General features: G+C 37.8%; 1 protein-coding gene across 2 annotated transcripts in view; it reads right to left on the bottom strand.

The window, feature by feature from the left end:
* Positions 1-5,718: 5,718 nt before the first annotated feature.
* Positions 5,719-19,309, bottom strand: part of LOC130184031 (retinoic acid receptor beta-like) — a 96,611-nt gene continuing 83,020 nt past the window's right edge. For both annotated transcript variants that reach the window (XM_056399789.1, XM_056399790.1), the window contains exons 6-8: positions 16,921-17,125; positions 13,854-14,012; positions 5,719-12,768 (exon numbers count right to left, since the gene is read on the bottom strand). In XM_056399789.1, coding sequence (XP_056255764.1) covers positions 12,530-12,768; positions 13,854-14,012; positions 16,921-17,125 — 603 coding nt within the window. In that variant the 3' untranslated portion in view covers positions 5,719-12,529. The remainder of the gene's footprint in view (positions 12,769-13,853; positions 14,013-16,920; positions 17,126-19,309) is intronic.

Genomic DNA, 19,309 nt, shown 5'->3' with positions numbered 1-19,309 from the left:
AGTAAGGCATAAAAAGTCATAAAAACGTCATAGTATAATAAGGCATAAAAAGTCATTAAAACATCATAGTATAGTAAGACATGAAAAGTCATAGATAAGTGAAGTATTAAAAAGTCATAGTACAGTAAGGCATAAAAAAGTAATAGTAAAATAAGGCATAAAAAGTCATAAAAAAGTCATAATATAGTAAGGCATAAAAAGTCATACTATAGTAAGGCATAAAAAGTCATAGTATAGTAAGGCATAAAAAGTCACAAAAACGTCATAGTATAGTAAGGCATAAAAAGTCATAAAAACGTCATAGTATAGTAAGGCATGAAAAGTCATAAAAAAGTCGTAGTATAGTAAGGCATAAAAAGTCATAGTATAGTAAGGCATAAAAAGTCATAGTATAGTAAGCCATAAAAAGTCACAAAAACGTCCTAGTATAGTAAGGCATAAAATGTCATTAAAACATCATAGTATAGTAAGGCATAAAAAGTCATAAAAAAGTCATGGTATCGTAAGATATAAAATGTCATAGTATAAAAAGGCATAAAAAAGTCATAGTATAGTAAGGCATTAAAAAGTCATAGTATTGTAAGGCATTAAAAAGTCATAGTATAGGAAGGCATAAAAAGTCATAGTATAGTAAGGCATAAAAAAGTCATGGTATAATAAGGCATTAAAAGGTCATAGTATAGTAAGGCATAACAATACCACAGTATATTAAGGCATAAAAAAGTCATGGTATCATAAGGTAAAAAATGTCATAATATAGTAAGGCATGAAAAGTCATAGTATAGCAAGGCATAAAAAGTCATAAAAATGTCATAATATAGTAAGGCATAAAAAGTCATAAAAATGTCATAATATAGTAAGGCATAAAAAGTCATAAAAATGTCATAATATAGTAAGGCATAAAAAGTCATAAAAACGTCATAGTATAATAAGGCATAAAAAGTCATAAAAAGTTATAGTATAGTAAGGCATAAAAAATCATTAAAACATCATAGTATAGTAAGGCATAAAAAGTCATAAAAAAGTCGTAGTATAGTAAGGCATAAAAAGTCATAGTATAGTAAGGCATAAAAAGTCATAGTATAGTAAGGCATAAAAAGTCACAAAAACGTCCTAGTATAGTAAGGCATAAAATGTCATTAAAACATCATAGTATAGTAAGGCATAAAAAGTCATAAAAAAGTCATGGTATCGTAAGATATAAAATGTCATAGTATAAGAAGGCATAAAAAAGTCATAGTATAGTAAGGCACTAAAAAGTCATAGTATTGTAAGGCATTAAAAAGTCATAGTATAGGAAGGCATAAAAAGTCATGGTATATTAAGGCATTAAAAGGTCATAGTATAGTAAGGCATAACAATACCACAGTATATTAAGGCATAAAAAAGTCATGGTATCATAAGGTAAAAAATGTCATAATATAGTAAGGCATGAAAAGTCATAGTATAGTAAGGCATAAAAAAGTCATAAAAATATCATAATATAGTAAGGCATAGTAAAGTAAGGCATAAAAAAGTAATAGTATAGTAAGCATAAAAAAGTCATAAAAATGTCATAATATAGTAAGGCATAAAAAAGTCATAAAAACGTCATATTATAGTAAGGCATAAAAAAGTCATAGTATAGAAGGCATAAAAAAGTCATAGTATAGTAAGGCATAAAAAAGTCATAAAAAAGTCATGGTATCATAAGGTAAAAAATGTCATAGTATAGTAAGGCATAAAAAAGTCATAGTATAGTAAGGCATAAAAAAGTCATAAAAATGTCATAGTATAAGAAGGCATAAAAAAGTCATAGTATAATAAGGCATAAAAAAGTCATAAAAACGTCATATTATAGTAAGGCATAAAAAAGTCATAGTATAGTAAGGCATAAAAAAGTCATAGTATAGTAAGGCATAAAAAAGTCATAAAAAAGTCATGTTATCATAAGTTATAAAATGTCATAGTATAAGAAGGCATAAAAAAGTCATAGTATAGTAAGGCATAAAAAAGTCATAAAAAAGTCATAGTATTGTAAGGCATAAAAAAGTCATAGTATAGTAAGGCATAAAAAAGTAATAGTATAGTAAGGCATAAAAAAGTCATAAAAAAGTCATGTTATCATAAGTTATAAAATGTCATAGTATAAGTAAGGCATAAAATGTCATAATATAGTAAGGCATAAAAAAGTCATAAAAAAGTCATATTATAGTAAGGCATAAAAAAGTCATAGTATAGTAAGGCATAAAAAAGTCATAAAAATGTCATAATATAGTAAGGCATAAAAAAGTCATAAAAACGTCATAGTATAATAAGGCATAAAAAGTCATTAAAACATCATAGTATAGTAAGACATGAAAAGTCATAGATAAGTGAAGTATTAAAAAGTCATAGTACAGTAAGGCATAAAAAAGTAATAGTAAAATAAGGCATAAAAAGTTATAAGAAAGTCATGGTATCATAAGATATAAAATGTCATAGTATAAGAAGGCATAAAAAAGTCATAGTATAGTAAGGCATTAAAAAGTCATATTATTGTAAGGCATTAAAAAGTCATAGTATAGGAAGGCATAAAAAGTCATAGTATAGTAAGGCATAAAAAAGTCATAGTATAATAAGGCATTAAAAGGTCATAGTATAGTAAGGCATAACAATACCACAGTATATTAAGGCATGAAAAGTCATAGTATAGTAAGGCATAAAAAAATCATAGTATAGTAAGGCATAAAGTATCATTTAACAGTGAGTTATAAAAGGTTTAGATAAAAAGACATAAAAAGTGAGAGTATAGTAAAATATGAAACGTCATAATATATTAAGGTATAAAAAGTGATATTAAATAAGGCATAAAAAAGTCATAGTATACTAAGGCATAAAACGCCATAGATAAAAAGAAATAAAAAGCCATAGTATAGTAAGGTTTTAAAAAGTCATAGTATAGTAAGGCACAGAAAAGTCATAGTATATTGAGGCATAAAAAAGGCATAGTAAAGTAAGGCATAAAAAGTCATAAAAACGTCAGTATATTAAGGCATAAAAAAGTCATAGTATAGTAAGGCATAAAAAGTCATAGTATAGTAAGGCATAAAAAGTCATAAAAAAGTCATGTTATCATAAGTTATAAAATGTCATAGTATAAGAAGGCATAAAAAAGTCATAGTATAATAAGGCATAAAAAGTCAAAAAACGTCATAGTATAGTAAGGCATAAAAAGTCATAGTATAGTAAGGCATAAAAAGTCAAAAAACGTCAGAGTATAATAAGGCATAGAAAAGTCATAGTATAGTAAGGGATAAAAAAGTCATAGTATAAGAAGGCATAGAAAACTCATAGTATAGTAAGGCTTTAAAAGGTCATAGTATAGTAAGGCATAAAAAGTCATAAAAAAGTCATAGTATAGAAGGCATAAAAAGTCCTAAAAAGTCATTGTAAAGTAAGGCATAAAAAGTCATAAAAAAGTCATAGTACAGTAGGGTATAAAAAGTCATAGTACAGTAGGGTATAAATAGTCATAGTATAGGAAGGCATAAAAAAGTCATAGTATAGTAAGGCATAAAAAAGTCATAAAAAAGTCATATTATAGTAAGGCATTAAAAGGTCATAGTATAGTAAGGCATAACAATACCACAGTATATTAAGGCATGAAAAGTCATAGTATAGTAAGGCATAAAAAATCATAGTATAGTAAGGCATAAAGTATCATTTAACAGTGAGTTATAAAAGGTTTAGATAAAAAGACATAAAAAGTGAGAGTATAGTAAAATATGAAACGTCATAATATATTAAGGTATAAAAAGTGATATTAAATAAGGCATAAAAAAGTCATAGTATAGTAAGGCATAAAAAGCCATAGATAAAAAGAAATAAAAAGCCATAGTATAGTAAGGCATAAAAAAGTCATAGTATAGTAAGGCACAGAAAAGTCATAGTATAATAAGGCATAAAAAAGTCATAGTATAATAAGGCATAAAAAAGTCATAAAAACGTCATATATAGTAAGGCATAAAAAAGTCATAGTATAGTAAGGCATAAAAAAGTCATAGTATAGTAAGGCATAAAAAAGTCATAAAAAAGTCATGTTATCATAAGTTATAAAATGTCATAGTATAAGAAGGCATAAAAAAGTCATAGTATAATAAGGCATAAAAAGTCAAAAAACGTCATAGTATAGTAAGGCATAAAAAGTCATAGTATAGTAAGGCATAAAAAAGTCAAAAAACGTCAGAGTATAATAAGGCATAGAAAAGTCATAGTATAGTAAGGCATTAAAAAGTCATAGTATAAGAAGGCATAAAAAACTCATAGTATAGTAAGGCTTTAAAAGGTCATAGTATAGTAAGGCATAAAAAAGTCATAAAACGTCATAGTATAGTAAGGCATAAAAAGTCATAAAAAGTCATTGTAAAGTAAGGCATAGTAAAGTCATAGTACAGTAGGGTATAAAAAGTCATAGTACAGTAGGGTATAAATAGTCATAGTATAGTAAGGCAGAGAAAAGTCATACATAGTAAGACATGAAAAGTCATAATATATTAAGGTATAAAAAGTGATATTAAATAAGGCATAAAAAAGTCATAGTATACTAAGGCATAAAACGCCATAGATAAAAAGAAATAAAAAGCCATAGTATAGTAAGGTTTTAAAAAGTCATAGTATAGTAAGGCACAGAAAAGTCATAGTATATTGAGGCATAAAAAAGGCATAGTAAAGTCATAGTATAAGTAAGGCATAAAAAAGTCATAAAAACGTCAGTATATTAAGGCATAAAAAAGTCATAGTATAGTAAGGCATAAAAAAGTCATAGTATAGTAAGGCATAAAAAGTCATAAAAAAGTCATGTTATCATAAGTTATAAAATGTCATAGTATAAGAAGGCATAAAAAAGTCATAGTATAATAAGGCATAAAAAGTCAAAAAACGTCATAGTATAGTAAGGCATAAAAAGTCATAGTATAGTAAGGCATAAAAAAGTCAAAAAACGTCAGAGTATAATAAGGCATAGAAAAGTCATAGTATAGTAAGGGATAAAAAAGTCATAGTATAAGAAGGCATAGAAAACTCATAGTATAGTAAGGCTTTAAAAGGTCATAGTATAGTAAGGCATAAAAAGTCATAAAACGTTATAGTATAGTAAGGCATAAAAAGTCATAAAAAGTCATTGTAAAGTAAGGCATAGTAAAGTCATAGTACAGTAGGGTATAAAAAGTCATAGTACAGTAGGGTATAAATAGTCATAGTATAGTAAGGCAGAGAAAAGTCATACATAAAAATACATGAAAAGTCATAATATATTAAGGCATAAAAACGTCATATTATAGTAAGGCATAAAAAGTCATAAAAACGTCATAGTATAGTAAGGCATAAAAAGTCATAAAAACGTCATATTATAGTAAGGCATAAAAAGTCATTAAAACATCATAGTATAGTAAGACATGAAAAGTCATAGATAAATGAAGTATTAAAAAGTCATAGTACAGTATGGCATAAAAAAGTAATAGTATAGTAAGGCATAGAAAAGTCATAGTATAGTAAGGTATCAAAAAGTCATAGTATAGTAAGGCACAGAAAAGCCATAGTATAGTAAGGTATCAAAAAGAAATAGTATAGTAAGGCATAAAAAAGTCATAGATAAAAATACATGAAAAGTCATAGTATAGTAAGGCATAAAAAAGTCATAGTATAGTTAGGCATAACGCTTTCATGAAGATTCATACATCATAGATGCACACACAGCCATTTTAAAATAAATATATTTTATTACTTTGCCAGGACAGTTCATGGTAAAGTTAAACAGTATATGAACATAAAAAGCATATGTTAATGTACAAACAAAGACAATATTTAAAATGGAGAGCAAACAAGATCGAAGCTCAAACCTCGGAGCAGCTCCTGAGGTCAACTTCACCCTACGGGCCAACAACAGGGGCTGATGGGATTAATCCACATCAGTCCCTGCCCGTTTCCACCCTCATGGCCAGAAAGATGTGACCATCATGTCTCATGTTAACATGACTATACAACACTGCATATGATTGGTGGTGAGGTTCTCTGTAACTGATGGAAAAAAGGCAACTATGGACAGTTTGTGATGTCTACCAAAACAGCTTGAGGACAGACAACAGAGCTACTGTAACGACTGATACTGAGGTCCACAGACATGTTCTGGCTCCTGGTTCATTTAGAGTTGGACTGATATGTGGCGATGATACAGGGTTTAACCTTACTGCTATGTTTTTGTGTTTTCTTGTGGTTTTATTGGCTGAGTAGCTAGTTAGCCACCGCTTAGCTAATATTGGTCAGACGGTACTAATGAGCGGAAAAAACAACCTCCTACCTGTTATTTGAGTCATAAACTGGGAACATCTGATACTTGGTGAAAACAACATCATTAATAACACTTCTTTATCTGGGTTCACTTGTTAAAATGCAATTAAAAATATGTAGCTCAATAAAAATAGCTCATTTAGGTTTACATGGTTTGACTACAATGCTAGCAATTGGGTAGCCATCTTGGCTGCCTATAATGTGTGGCAGCTGTGTGGCAGCTGCCAAGACAGTGAAACTGGAAATTGTCCTGGGTTTTTCTATTTTAGTGTCCTTTAGCTTAAACACTCACCATCGTCATTATACTGTAGTACGGAAGCTAACAACGGCCATAACCGAAAATATTCTTTTTATCCTTTTAATGAATTTTTTAATTATGAGATATTATCAGGAGAAAATGATTTCAACAAAAGAGCAAAAAAATTAAAAACTAATTTTCTCCTGATAATATCTTATCTCGGGATAACGACCTTCGTTATCTCGGGATAACAGGATAAAAAAATATTTGCGACAATGGCCTTTCTTGGCCTCCGTACTGTAGTATTCCAGGGAAGTGAGTATTTGTATTTATCAGGCATTCAAAACTTTATTCAACATCAAAAAGGACAATTCTACCTTTAATTTGCCCCAGATTCTCAAGTCATATAATTATAATTAATTGTCTTGAAGACAATTGGCCAAATGTGCACTCACACACATACTTTCTGTCTTCCTCACAAATGTTAGTCCGAAATGGACTCTGTGTGTGATCATTCTTTAGGAGTGACACCTTTCACATTACACACAGTTACAGTATGTGATCCATTATTTATATAAAAATATTTAGTAGTGCAGCTTTAACATGTTCCCAGTGGATGCTGTCTGAACATCTGAGGGGCGATTTTTCCATATTGGCTTCTACTATTAACTACAGCTGATGAAATCTCATTAAATCAAATCCTGTTGGTTTTCAAAGCACTTATTCACTTGCTCAGTCAATTCCTAGTTCATCATTTGACCTGTTAACCAAATAGCTGTCGATTGATTGGGTTTGATTGATTGACGACAGCTGATTGGCTTCCTGGTGTAGAACGGGGAGGGGGCAGCTCTGTTGTTTGACATGAAACAGGAACAGAACATATCGACAATATCAGGTGCTGAGGTGACTTGGCCGCCCCTTTCTTCCATTCATTAGTTTCTCTTTGTCATTGTCCCAAATCATAAATGTGTGTGTTGAGTGAAGTAGGACCTGGATGTCCAGATCAGCCAGCCAAGTTCCAGTTCCTCCTCCTTTTTTCTTTTCTTTTTTTTTACACTTAGATGTGAGTTGATGTTCCCAAGGACAAATAACAGAGCGTCTTTTCCACAGAGCTGCCAAATGAAATGCAAAGCACACACCATTTATGTAACACCTTTGCAGTGAGCTAGATAGTAGAGTATTACAGTTACGTCGGTACAACATTCAACAGAAACAAACAAGAGTAATTCAGCATTGTGAAGTTGTTTCCTAAAGGAACAGATAACAGCTCCTGCTGTGTCCAAGCGCCTGAGGGCTGGCCGGACACTTCAGGGGTGGATGTGGACATTCTTCGGCTGTGAAGGTTTTCCAGCTTCAAAAAAAAAAAAAAAATAAGGAAAAGAAAAAACATCTAGATGCCTCTCACCAGGAGAGCAAGACAGAAAATCAAGGGAGAGCATTTCCTATGGTACATTGAGATAGAAGTAAATATTCCTTAACACTGCATATCATTCCTCTGACGGACTCCATGACATTATTCACATTCAAACACGGTAAAACAAAACGAAACAAAACAAATTTAATTTTAAAAAATAAAATAAAAGAACAGCTCTGGTTTCCCTTATGATATGTATCTCTGGGCAGGGATGGAATGCAGATGGGTTTTTATTATGTGCTGCTGAGACCCTGAACCCTTCACTGCCCGACGCTCTGCAACTCTTTCATATGGAGTTCGGTGTTTAGTTTAATATGTATGGGAGTATTTTTGTGCCAAAAAAAAAAACAGGTGCCAAAGTCATATTTGGTTTTGAATTTGTATTTGTATTTATCATCAAACTTAATCATTCACGGTTTAACCGTCAAGCTCAACTTTTAAGTCAACGTGGAAGGGGGTGGGGGGGTGTTAACACCTTTGTTAACACAAACTGTTGTTAACCTGCCACACTGTGTTGTGTATTGATGAAACCATGACGCTGTCCGTGGTGCTGAAGTAACAAATGGATTTATTCAAACTCATCATCTGATATTAAATTGTCTCTAAAGCAAATATCAACAGCTCTAGCTCAGAGCGTCAGAGCGACCTTGGTTTCCTGAAGAAGTAAAGTAGCCATTATTAGAGTTAAATGTTTAGCAGTCTTTGATTTCCATCACTACGGCAACACATGGGAATGTATACATAGCCGTCACTTCAACCGTTGCTAGTTAAAGTCCAGACTCTCTTTCACTGCTCCCCATATAACAGATGGTCAGTAGATGTGTCTGTATTAAGGAGCAAATGGAGTCATGTCTGAGTCATCATCCTTCTGTGTCAGTGACATGTTTAATGTCACACGGCTGTAATGTTTGCTGTGTGTATGTGAACTAGTGTACATGTCATGGAGACTGGGGAAACTATCTGGAGCACAAACTTTACACTGGGAATTTTGAACACTCCACTTAAACTGGTAAAAGGTTATTGTGGAGCAATAGGGGAGTGATTTTGGAAAGCACATTGGTAGAAGACCATGTGATATAGCTGAAAGCTCCAGAACAAGGGAGTAACTGGGCCTTGAGTCGAGACTGTCTGTTCTGTAGTCATCTACACCTGCTTCCTAAAGGAGTGAGAGTATTTCCGTAGCTATTTAATTATGATGTATAACTTTTATTCTTGAGTGGTTTAAAGTTGAACTTTGACCCTGCCGCTGCTGTTACGATGCTACGGCGATGTTTCACAGGGTTCAACATGTTGAAGTGCTACAGTCAGTTTGTCCCCTGTGCTGTGAGTGAACAATCACTTGATATTAAAGTGAACGGAGCCACTGAGGCAGCGGGGAACAGCAGCGTAGTGAGGGACCTGGGTCCTGTAAGTGGCTATAATGGAGTTTAATTCTCATTGTTCAGTATGATGTGTGACATCAGCTGAGAAGAGAAGCAGCTTTCGAGGATCATCTTTTAATTTCAGCGAGACTGCCTCATCTGATACGCTACACCTCCCACCTCCCCGCCTATGAGATTAAGAGCTCAGCTGCATCTATCGTCCACGGAGAAGCTTTACTCAGCTGCACCTCTCAGGGCAGTGAAGGGTCATCTGGGATCTCCTTTTGCATCATTAAATGTAGCTTACACTGTCAAGTCTAAAGTCTAAGGCGAACGCTTGTGGATACCACCCCACCATGTGCTTTAGTGTACAATCTTCCCGACCCACGCAGCTCGGTCATCAGTGTTTTAAGGATTGCATTGCCCCTGTGTTTCACTGGTTCAAACAAGACACTTCTGAAAAGGTAGAGAAAAGCGGGTTGAGGAGCTCTGCTCATAAGGCCATAACAGAGCCCGTGTGTGTTTGCAGAGCCTTGGTAGTTCATGCTGTTGGTGGCAGATACACACTCATTAGGTTGACATTCAGGCAATTTAATGGAGAGGTCAAAACTGCCGTTGGCTGTAATCAGAGCGGAAGCTTCAGCGCAAATCCGAGTTAGTTAACGGAGGAAGTGAGACTTTAGGGGAACAAGGCAACAAAGAGGCGAAAAGGAAAACTGGTTTATTATTACTTGGGTAATAATATGACACTTAACTTTAGTTTTCTCTTCCAAATGAGTTTGGCTAATCTGAGGTTTGGTTTAAGTTTGTGCTTCTTTTAGCATTGTTGCAGCGTTCCAAGATCTTAGCAGTTAACTCATAAGTACAGCGTTTTAATGTTATCTTACCCAACACATGCAGCGGCAGGAGCTACTTCCAATACTTGAAACTTTGGTTTATTAAATCTCGAGTCTTATTTTAGTAGTTTTGCATGATTCTTGTCAGTAATAGCAAATATACTCATCAAGATAATTAAGATTAGGGAACTCTGCAACATTATTAAAGACCTCCTCATATGAAAATCAAGATTTTAACCTCGTTAACATCCATATAATGCTTTTATATAATACAGATATATGATGATGAAATAATCATCAACACCATGACTGAGTGTTTCCACCTTGAACTGCAGTGAACCAATGACAGTCTCATAAACAGACAGCCAGGGTTTCATATGTCACAAACCTAAGGAACCAATCCTGATGACTTGTGGGGACAGGGGGCGGGGCTAAATACACCTGAAACCTTGTCACTACAGAGAGAGCGAGAGTTAGCATTAGCACAACCGCTAACACTGTGTCAGCCACTGCCAGGTGGTTACAAGCTAACAAACAACATAAACAAATAAAAGATGCTAACTGCGCTAACCGTTCTGATACGTCTGCTACGTTTAAAACATCTGGAGAGGAACTTTAAAAAGAACCACAGTCTGATGATCATACGGGTTTTAAACAAAGAGTTTGATTAGCTAAATTTATTTGGAAGAGAGAGTGAACTGAAAGATGAATTAGCACATTCGTTCTGTTACAAATGAAAAGCTAAACTGCAATAAAACTTGCTAGGTCCAGCACACTCGGGATTTAGCTGCTACAGTCTCGTTCTTGCATAAAACTTAGCTAATGGCGTCTTAGGCTAGCTGTTGTTCGCTAACACTGGATCGATATTGTGTGTAACTGACATTACTGAGTCAGCTGATTGACCTGATTACTCTTCTATTTGTGTTTCTGTTACATGATGTTCTACCATCATCCTGTAACTAACTATCCTGTAGATGGACAGACTCCCTTTAAAGTGAGGAGAAGAACGTTGTCTCCGCTTGCTAACATCTGTATTCCTTTAAATTCTCTGATAAATTAGTTTCACTGGCAATGAGACACTTTCTGTTCTTGTATTTTTTCCTCTGAACAGTGAACTCATGCTGCTGCACATTAGGTTGATAAATATGAAGTAGCATAATGTGAAGCCAGACACTCGTGGTTTCAGACCAGTAATAATAAGCGTGATACGTTAGGGAACTTCATTTTCTTTAGGGGGAGAAATTTGTTAAACTTGTGAAAGCTCGTAACGGAGCACAGCTAAAGATGAATCACGGTCCAGCAGAAGTATAGGGTGTCCTACGTGATCACAGCCCACTGCAGAAAAACCTCTGGTATCTATCAACAACCTAATTTCCCCAATTTATTTTGACAGTGAGGTAAACTGATTTTCTGAGGAGATACAGCCACCAAATGAGTTAATTTCATCGACAGGCTGATTCCAAATCTAATCTGGTGCGCCGGGTCTCTGCGGTTCATGCCAAGACTGAAAAGTTAAACAGCTGCGGTCAATCTGATGAGTGTGTGTCAAAAGGCTTTTTGCTGTTGTGCTTCCCTCCTTTGAGAAAACAGTGGAACAGACTTGGCTGTCGATATGGAGAGAAGCTTTGCATTCTGGCGGTGTGGATGTACACTCATTCATGTAGACACATGAACTAATAAGTGTTTTAAAAGACAAAAACTGTTTTAAATATAGGAACAAATATAAAATATTAGACTTCCATAATGTCTATATGCAATAACATTCTAGATAACTTTTTGAAGGACTTACAATCAGTCCCTCTTTAAACCGTGATGTATCGCCTCAAAGATAATATTTAAGACAATGAAAAAAGCACCACAAAATTCATCATAGAAACAGAGATCTAACCATACAATGGTATGTACAATGCATGTATGCCAACAATATTAGAGATGAAAAGAGATGAGGACAGAGTAAAAGAGAGAGAGAGAGAGAGAGAGAGAGAGAGAAAGAGAGAGAGAGAGGAGTAAAACCACTTATCCAACTCCCGTCATGCAGATAAGAAGTTACACAGGAGACCTGAGGAGTATCATCTCTGGCGGTTTGCGAGGGCCACGCCTTTTCCTGTCCCAGTCCCAGAGACACCATGCCGAAGAAGAGCTCAATTCAGAATTATACACAAAGCGCTGATCCTTTGAGGCCTCCGTGTTGATGTTTTCTTTTTAAGGAGGGAATCTTAGGGGAATGGGAGAAGAAAGATATAAAGATAAGGTAATACCAAGCGTCGAAGAGTCGGGGCAGAGGGGTTATAGGGGGTCGACGTCTTGCCCGGCTGTTCTTTTTTTTGTGCAAAGAAATGTCAGAGAAAGTCTCAGAGGCACCCGAGGGTGCCTCCTAGGGGTCGTCGCTGGGCGGTGTGGCTGTGGCCCCCTCAGTGTCCGGGGACTCCGGCGACTCCACAGCAGGGGCGTCCTCTTTGGGGCTGCCCTTGCTGCTGGGGCTGGCGCCTGCCTCAGCTGAAGTGCTGCTGCTGCTCTGGCTGTCCTGGCCCTCCGAGTTCTCCAGCATCTCCTGGATGAGCGGTGGCATGGAACCTGGGATCTCCATCTTCAGAGAGATGACCCGCTCTGCTCCTGCAAGACAACGACGAGGGTTAAAAAAAAAAAAAAAAAAAGAGACACTAAATTGGAGCATGAAAGATGTTTCTTGACCTTGGAGCAGCAGGTTGATTAAAATATCCTGAATAACAGACTAACTAAAAACTATTCTTGTGTGATGATGACTGAGCCATCTCCATGACAACTCAGCAAACTCCATCCATCAATGAAAACAACCAGATGCAGCTGACAGATGTAACAAAAGAAAAACTGGTAAGTGGACGCTGGGTTTAGATTAGCATTAGCAGTGTTGAGGTAAAATGAAGCAGCTGTGATCACACACTGCTGTGTAGTGTAGTTTTACATCTCCTCTCTCAGGCTTCTCTCTGGAGCTCTAGTAACAACAGGTCGGTGAGCCAATCAGAAGAGGCTCTGAGCCTCTCTTCTGATTGGCTGACTGTTTTCTGAGTGATCCAATAAAAATAAAGCAGATTTCAGGTAAAAACACTCAGAGAAACCAAATCCTGCAAGGTTTGGATGGTGGGTCCAGGTGGGCGGGGCTTGGTGACTGCTTTGTTGTGACATCACAAAGTTCCAGAAGTCCTGACGGCTGGTTTTAAGGCTCAGTTTCTGAATACAGGCTGTGTGCATTTCTCTCTCAGTATGAGCCAATCCAGAATGTGCACAATTCTATACATATTCAAAACGAGTAGGTTTTACAGGTTACCAGTTTATAGACCGTAAAGTCGAGGTAATGTTCTCCCCGTGTTCTTTGTCACCTGTCGTGCTGCATCTGACAATTACAATCTGCCCACCTGATAAATGTGAGTTCAACATTCACTCTCAAACAACAAAACCGCCTCTGTCTCCGGGTCGTTACTGACCCACGTCAGAGAACATTTGCATAAAGTTGAACCTTTTTCAAGTTCTCCACGTTGCATTGGAACAAGACGTCTGTGCCTTGAATCGTGGGTGGAGGCGCCGGGAGGTTCTTCGGTGGTTCTACTCACACTGACAGCAGCCTCCGGTGTTTTCTGTAGGTAAAGCTTGATGCCTCTTTTGTCAGAGTCACCCTGCTACTTGTAACTGCAGTAACCTGATACTGGACATGTCCTTCCCACCTTTAGCACTGATGCTGCGCAGGTCTGTGATCTTCATCAGGGTTTTGGGGAACATGTGTGGTTTGCTGGGCCGACGCTTCCTCACGTAGATCTTCAGAGCTTCCAGGAGCGGCTCCTGGAGCTGGTCCACCTTCGAGGGCTCCTCCAGGTCCTGACGATCTGACACACACACACACACACACACACACACACACACACACACACACACACACAGAAATCAAGTCAGTCTTGAGGCTCAACTATGACAAATCCGCGTCTTTGCGTTATCTGATGTAGACAAGCTAGAGGCTAACACATGTATCACAGCGTGAAGCCGGGTTTGATTAGGAAGGAAGAGTTTATCTCATTATGTCGACTCATTCGCTGCAGACGAGTTATTGCAGTGATGGTTACAATTAGATAACGCTCATTTAAATCCTTTATTCTGGCTGCTAGTGTTCAGCTCTGATAACTGTGAGCTTTTTAAAGTCAAAACTGATCATCAGATGTGAGAACACTAGTGATTATTAAGGTGACTGAATAGAGACACTAGCTCAAACCCCCCCCATTAAAAACAGTTTTGGACTTTGGAGCTGGCAGTTCCCTTTAACTCCCTGTGTACTCCTCATGTTAATGGCTTTTATTTGGCTTCATTATATTGAACATCATATTCAGCCGCCGGCGATGTGGAGGAAACACCTACCTTGATTTTTATTTTCATCACATTATAATTTGCAGCAGATTACACAAGTGTTCAAGGTGGGGGGGCGTCGCATGTTAAACTTCTGCATGATTCCAACCCTGAAGGCAATAATGCATATGCAAATATCATCTTCAAACAGTCCTCACAACGATGAAGTGGACTCCTCGTTACATTAAAGTGGAGCAGATCGCAGATTTCCCCCTTTTGCACTCCTTTAAGAAGCTCTAAAGAAAAACAACATTAAGATAATGCTACACTCACTGAAGAGATGCCACGACTCAAACACGGGACTGGTGGGGCAAGTGTTTCTGTTTGTTACCCCCCCACTGGAGCGTCTGCAGATCTCAGCCGCATCAGTGAGTCTCTACAGTGTTATCATTTCCCGACAGAGGACGAGGAGGACGAGGAGGACGAGGAAGGAGAGAACCCCGTCTCTGATGACACGTGTTGATGATGTCATACAGCGGCGTCCTTAACTCAAACCTGCAGGTACGAACAGGTGTATCTAACGGCTACTTCACATTCATCACGGTAAAATACGTATTACTGCATTGTGTCTCACTGTAGCTACACATTTACTGCACTGCATTGTGGGTGAGAGTTGACAGAGGAACAGGAAGTGGACACGGTAAATGATTTCTACATGTTTGTACAAATGCCCGTATGGTTTTGTTTTTCCAACACTGCGCTGCAGTTACAACAGTGATGTTTTCATTATATTGTTTAACCGTTGCAGCCGTGTTTCCTGCCGTGTCGCCCTGTCAGCAGATCACGCTCACTTCACCACACTGTATGGAAACGTGGACGGACGAGCTTTAGGTTTAGAACCTGGTTTATCCAGAAACTCACAGGAAGATTAAGATTTGCTTCTTTTCTCTGTTTCACACGGCGAACTTGAACATTTTCTGAGCGTGTTTTCTGGCACGTAGACTCAATTATCTGTCAGTCTATACTTCTATCTGAACAGTCTGTTTCGAAAGTGTAACACACTGAAGATTACATTTCATTTTGAGTCTGCTGTTGAACACACACTCCACCGTTGGGCCTTAGGGTGGCAGTGTGTGCACTGAAATCGGGAGCTGCTGGACCCGCAGTCAAGGTGCGTGATTACAGATGCAATCAGACGTGTCTCGCACTTTCCATGGATTATGCAAGAGCCTGTAATATTTGCCAAGGCTCTGGGGAATGAGCATATAAATATATATTGTTGAATGAAAACCCCAGCAGCGACGACGCCTGAGCGCTGATGAAAATGACGGGGAGTGGGGAGAGGGACAATTTGAACTGAAGCTGTGCAACTTTCTGTGGCCATACTGTAAAAACCCTGAGTGTGTGTGTATGTGTGTGTGTGTGTGTGTGTGTGTGTGTGTGTGTGTGTGTGCGTGTATGTGAGGGAGAACAGGACAGAGACTTGTGTGTTAATGTGTGTGCAGCCTGACATGAGGGCATTAGTCATGCCTCTGGAATCTTGGTGGAAACAAGCAGAGCAGGCTCATTTCCTCTGGATGTGTGTGTGTGTGTGTGTGTGTGTGTGTGTGTGTGTGTGTGTGTGTGTGTGTGTGGGGGGGGGAGTAAGCATCGTGAGGTTCACCTGGTTTCAGACACAGGTGGAGGCTGAATGAACTACAGCTCCACCTCGTGTCCAACATGGTTTTAAATGTGGAATGGTTCAGTTTACTCACTCTGCCTGATGAACTCCAAGAATCAACTCTGTCCATATCTTTAAATTAGAATATATATATATAATATATGTAAATCTTCAGGAAAATGAGGACCCATATAAAGAAATGTATATTTTATATTTTTTGTTTTTTATAAATGTGTGACCTGCAAAGCCCCGGCAACAAAGAAACACAGAGATGAATGAGGACGAAACCGTCAATAATCAATATTAAGTCTCACTTCACCATCAATGGAAACGCTCAGTTCAGAGTGAATTATAATGCTAAGTACACTAACCTTAAGAAGGTAGAGCTAAACAGCGTGCGTTGCTACGGACGCAGGTCCAACCGCCGAGTCTAATGAAAGATTTCTTTAACAGAAGCAATAAAATCATCATTAAATCAATATTTTGTGGGGAATTATTGATTTCCAACCCAAGTAGCAGAGTAATAAGAGATAATGTACAGGACTCTGCATCATCACTGTGGGGTTAATGACCTGCTCGCTCCACATCATCTCTCACTGCTGTGGGGGCAGTTTGATTGTCTTTGTGTATTGTACGGAGGCTGTAACGATGACACACAGTGCATGTAACAGGTGACGATGCGTTTCAGGTGTTGCTTAGAAACCGGGGCTTTGTGTCCTTTACTTTCTCTGCGAGTTATATTCTTATCTTGCCCCCCCCCCCCCCCCCCCGCACTAAATGCTCAGCTCGCTGCCCACCTCCGGAGATGAGACAGATGGCGCTGAGGAGGCCTGTCTCCGTGTCGTCCATCTCGATGGGCAGCAGCTGGTTGGCAAAAGTGAACACCAAGTCAGTGAGTGGGCCGAAGCCTGCATTGTGCATCTGCGTCCGGTTGAGGGTCAGCCCGTCCGAGAAGGTCATGGTGTCCTGGTCGGGGGTGTACCTTGTGCAGATGCGCAGGATCTGACAGGAAGAGAGAGAGAGAAGGCAGAGAGAGGATCGGTCAGCAGTATTTTAGGCAATCCAAAATATGTTCTCATTGATGGTTTTATAAGTGGAAAATGAATTTTGATTTAAAGAGAAAATGAATAAACCCATTACTTTTATAATTATAATTATAATTATTAAGAATGTTGTATTAGTGGCAGTAATTAGAGAAAAACTAATGAACTGGCATCAGTTTCTTTTCATAAGATCTATGCTGTGAGATCTATGCTGTTAGATCTATACTGTGCGATCTATGCTGTGGGATCTATGCTGTGAGATCTATGCTGAGAGATCTATGCTGTAAGATCTATGCTGTGGGATCTATACTGTGAGATCTATGCTGTGAGATCTATGCTGTGAGATCTATGCTGTGGGATCTATACTGTGAGATCTATGCTGTGAGATCTATGCTGTGGGATCTATACTGTGAGATCTATGCTGTGCGATCTATGCTGTGGGATCTATGCTGTGAGATCTATGCTGAGAGATCTATGCTGTAAGATCTATGCTGTGGGATCTATGCTGTGAGATCTATGCTGAGAGATCTATGCTGTAAGATCTATGTTGTGGGATCTATACTGTGAGATCTATGCTGTGCGATCTATGCTGTGGGATCTATGCTGTGAGATCTATGCTGTGAGATCTATGCTGTGAGATCTATGCTGTGGATCTATACTGTGAGATCTATGCTGTAAGATCTATGCTGTGAGATCTATGCTGTGAGATCTATGCTTGTTTATGTTTTTTTTTTATTCGCACTATTTGATAAATGTTAAAGTGTCAGTTTGCCCAAATTACAACACGGTACGACCTCCGTCACCTGTAGTGTTATCAAACCATCCTGATACTTTTGTCCAGATCTTTGAGCTTTTGCTTTGTGGCGCTCACAACATTAAAACAATTCAAATCTAAGCGGCACTGCTCAATATTTGTGGATTAATACTGGATCAGTAACTTTGTGTGATGTGAAAGTTGTTGTTGCCCAGGTGAACCTGCACCATCCAAATCTAAAGCTGACACACTCACAGCGTAATCACAGCTAACGTCTGAGTTAGCATCACATTATTGACACTGTTGAAATTAATTGGAAAAGATTAAAAAAGGACTAACGGACAGAGAGACTTCCCATCACTTGCAATGACGGGATGGCGTTGGCGCAGGCTCTGTCTTCATGCAATTCAATTGGCGGTCAGTGACACGGCAAGCTAGTTAGCTAGCATTACGCTAAGGGACTGAATTAATAACGCTCAAGTGTCTAAACAAAGCTCTCTCCCTGCACGTCAGACTAAATTACTAAATCACAACAACAACAGCTTATAAAAGAAGCTGAACCTTGTTTAAATCTCATATGTTGCTGTAATGTTGGATACATGATGCTTAATTAGTTTAAGTGGCACTTTGTTGGTTTGAGCCGTGTGGTGACGTTGTGAAAAGAGCCTAAAAAGATGCAGATGTTCAGTGAGGAGACCAATGCAGTCACCACAACTCCAGCTGTGTCCGTGCTTTTATGCAACAGTTGTGCTGTAATGTTACTGGGGAAATCACTACAGCATTAAATGAAGAAATAATCCTGCAGCTCGCCTCCACCTCCTTATTTCTTGAAACTGTCACATGACACAACACAACAGGCTCCTACTCTGAATAACGTTTTAATGAGATCTTAAAATAAGAGTAAGAAACTGTTATGGTTGATCTACAGATCTCCCAGGATCAGCTAAATTCATCATTCATCATTTCTGGCAAAGGCACTGAGCTCCACAGAGCTTTTTAGCACTGTTTTGGTTTTATGGCTCGTGAAGTGGCTGTTACTGACCTCCAGCAGCCGCGGGCAGCTGTTCTCAGTGAAAGAGCTGTGATGAACCCACTGTACACTACCTGTCCAGCACCAAACAGCTGCCACACTAAGGTAAACACTAGCTCTTGGAAGGCAAAATGTTCCAATTAGCAGGTAAAGAGCCAGATATTTTATCAGGAGCTAAAAGGATCAAATGCTGAATGTAAATTTGTCAAGTGAGAAGAGACACGCCTCCAAATGATTCTGTTGTTGCTCTGAGTCTTTGTAATGTGTAACAAATGTATGAGGTTATAATATGTTGCATGATGTCTGCTTGTTCTGCTGCCCACCAGTCGTCAGCCACACATCCGACCTCAGTTTGGCTG

The sequence above is a fragment of the Seriola aureovittata genome, chromosome 16 (genome assembly GCF_021018895.1).
Source record: "Seriola aureovittata isolate HTS-2021-v1 ecotype China chromosome 16, ASM2101889v1, whole genome shotgun sequence".
Classification (NCBI taxonomy): Eukaryota; Metazoa; Chordata; class Actinopteri; order Carangiformes; family Carangidae; genus Seriola; species Seriola aureovittata.
The sequence above is the reverse complement of the archived record's forward strand: the minus strand, read 5'-3'. Positions and strand labels throughout refer to the sequence as shown.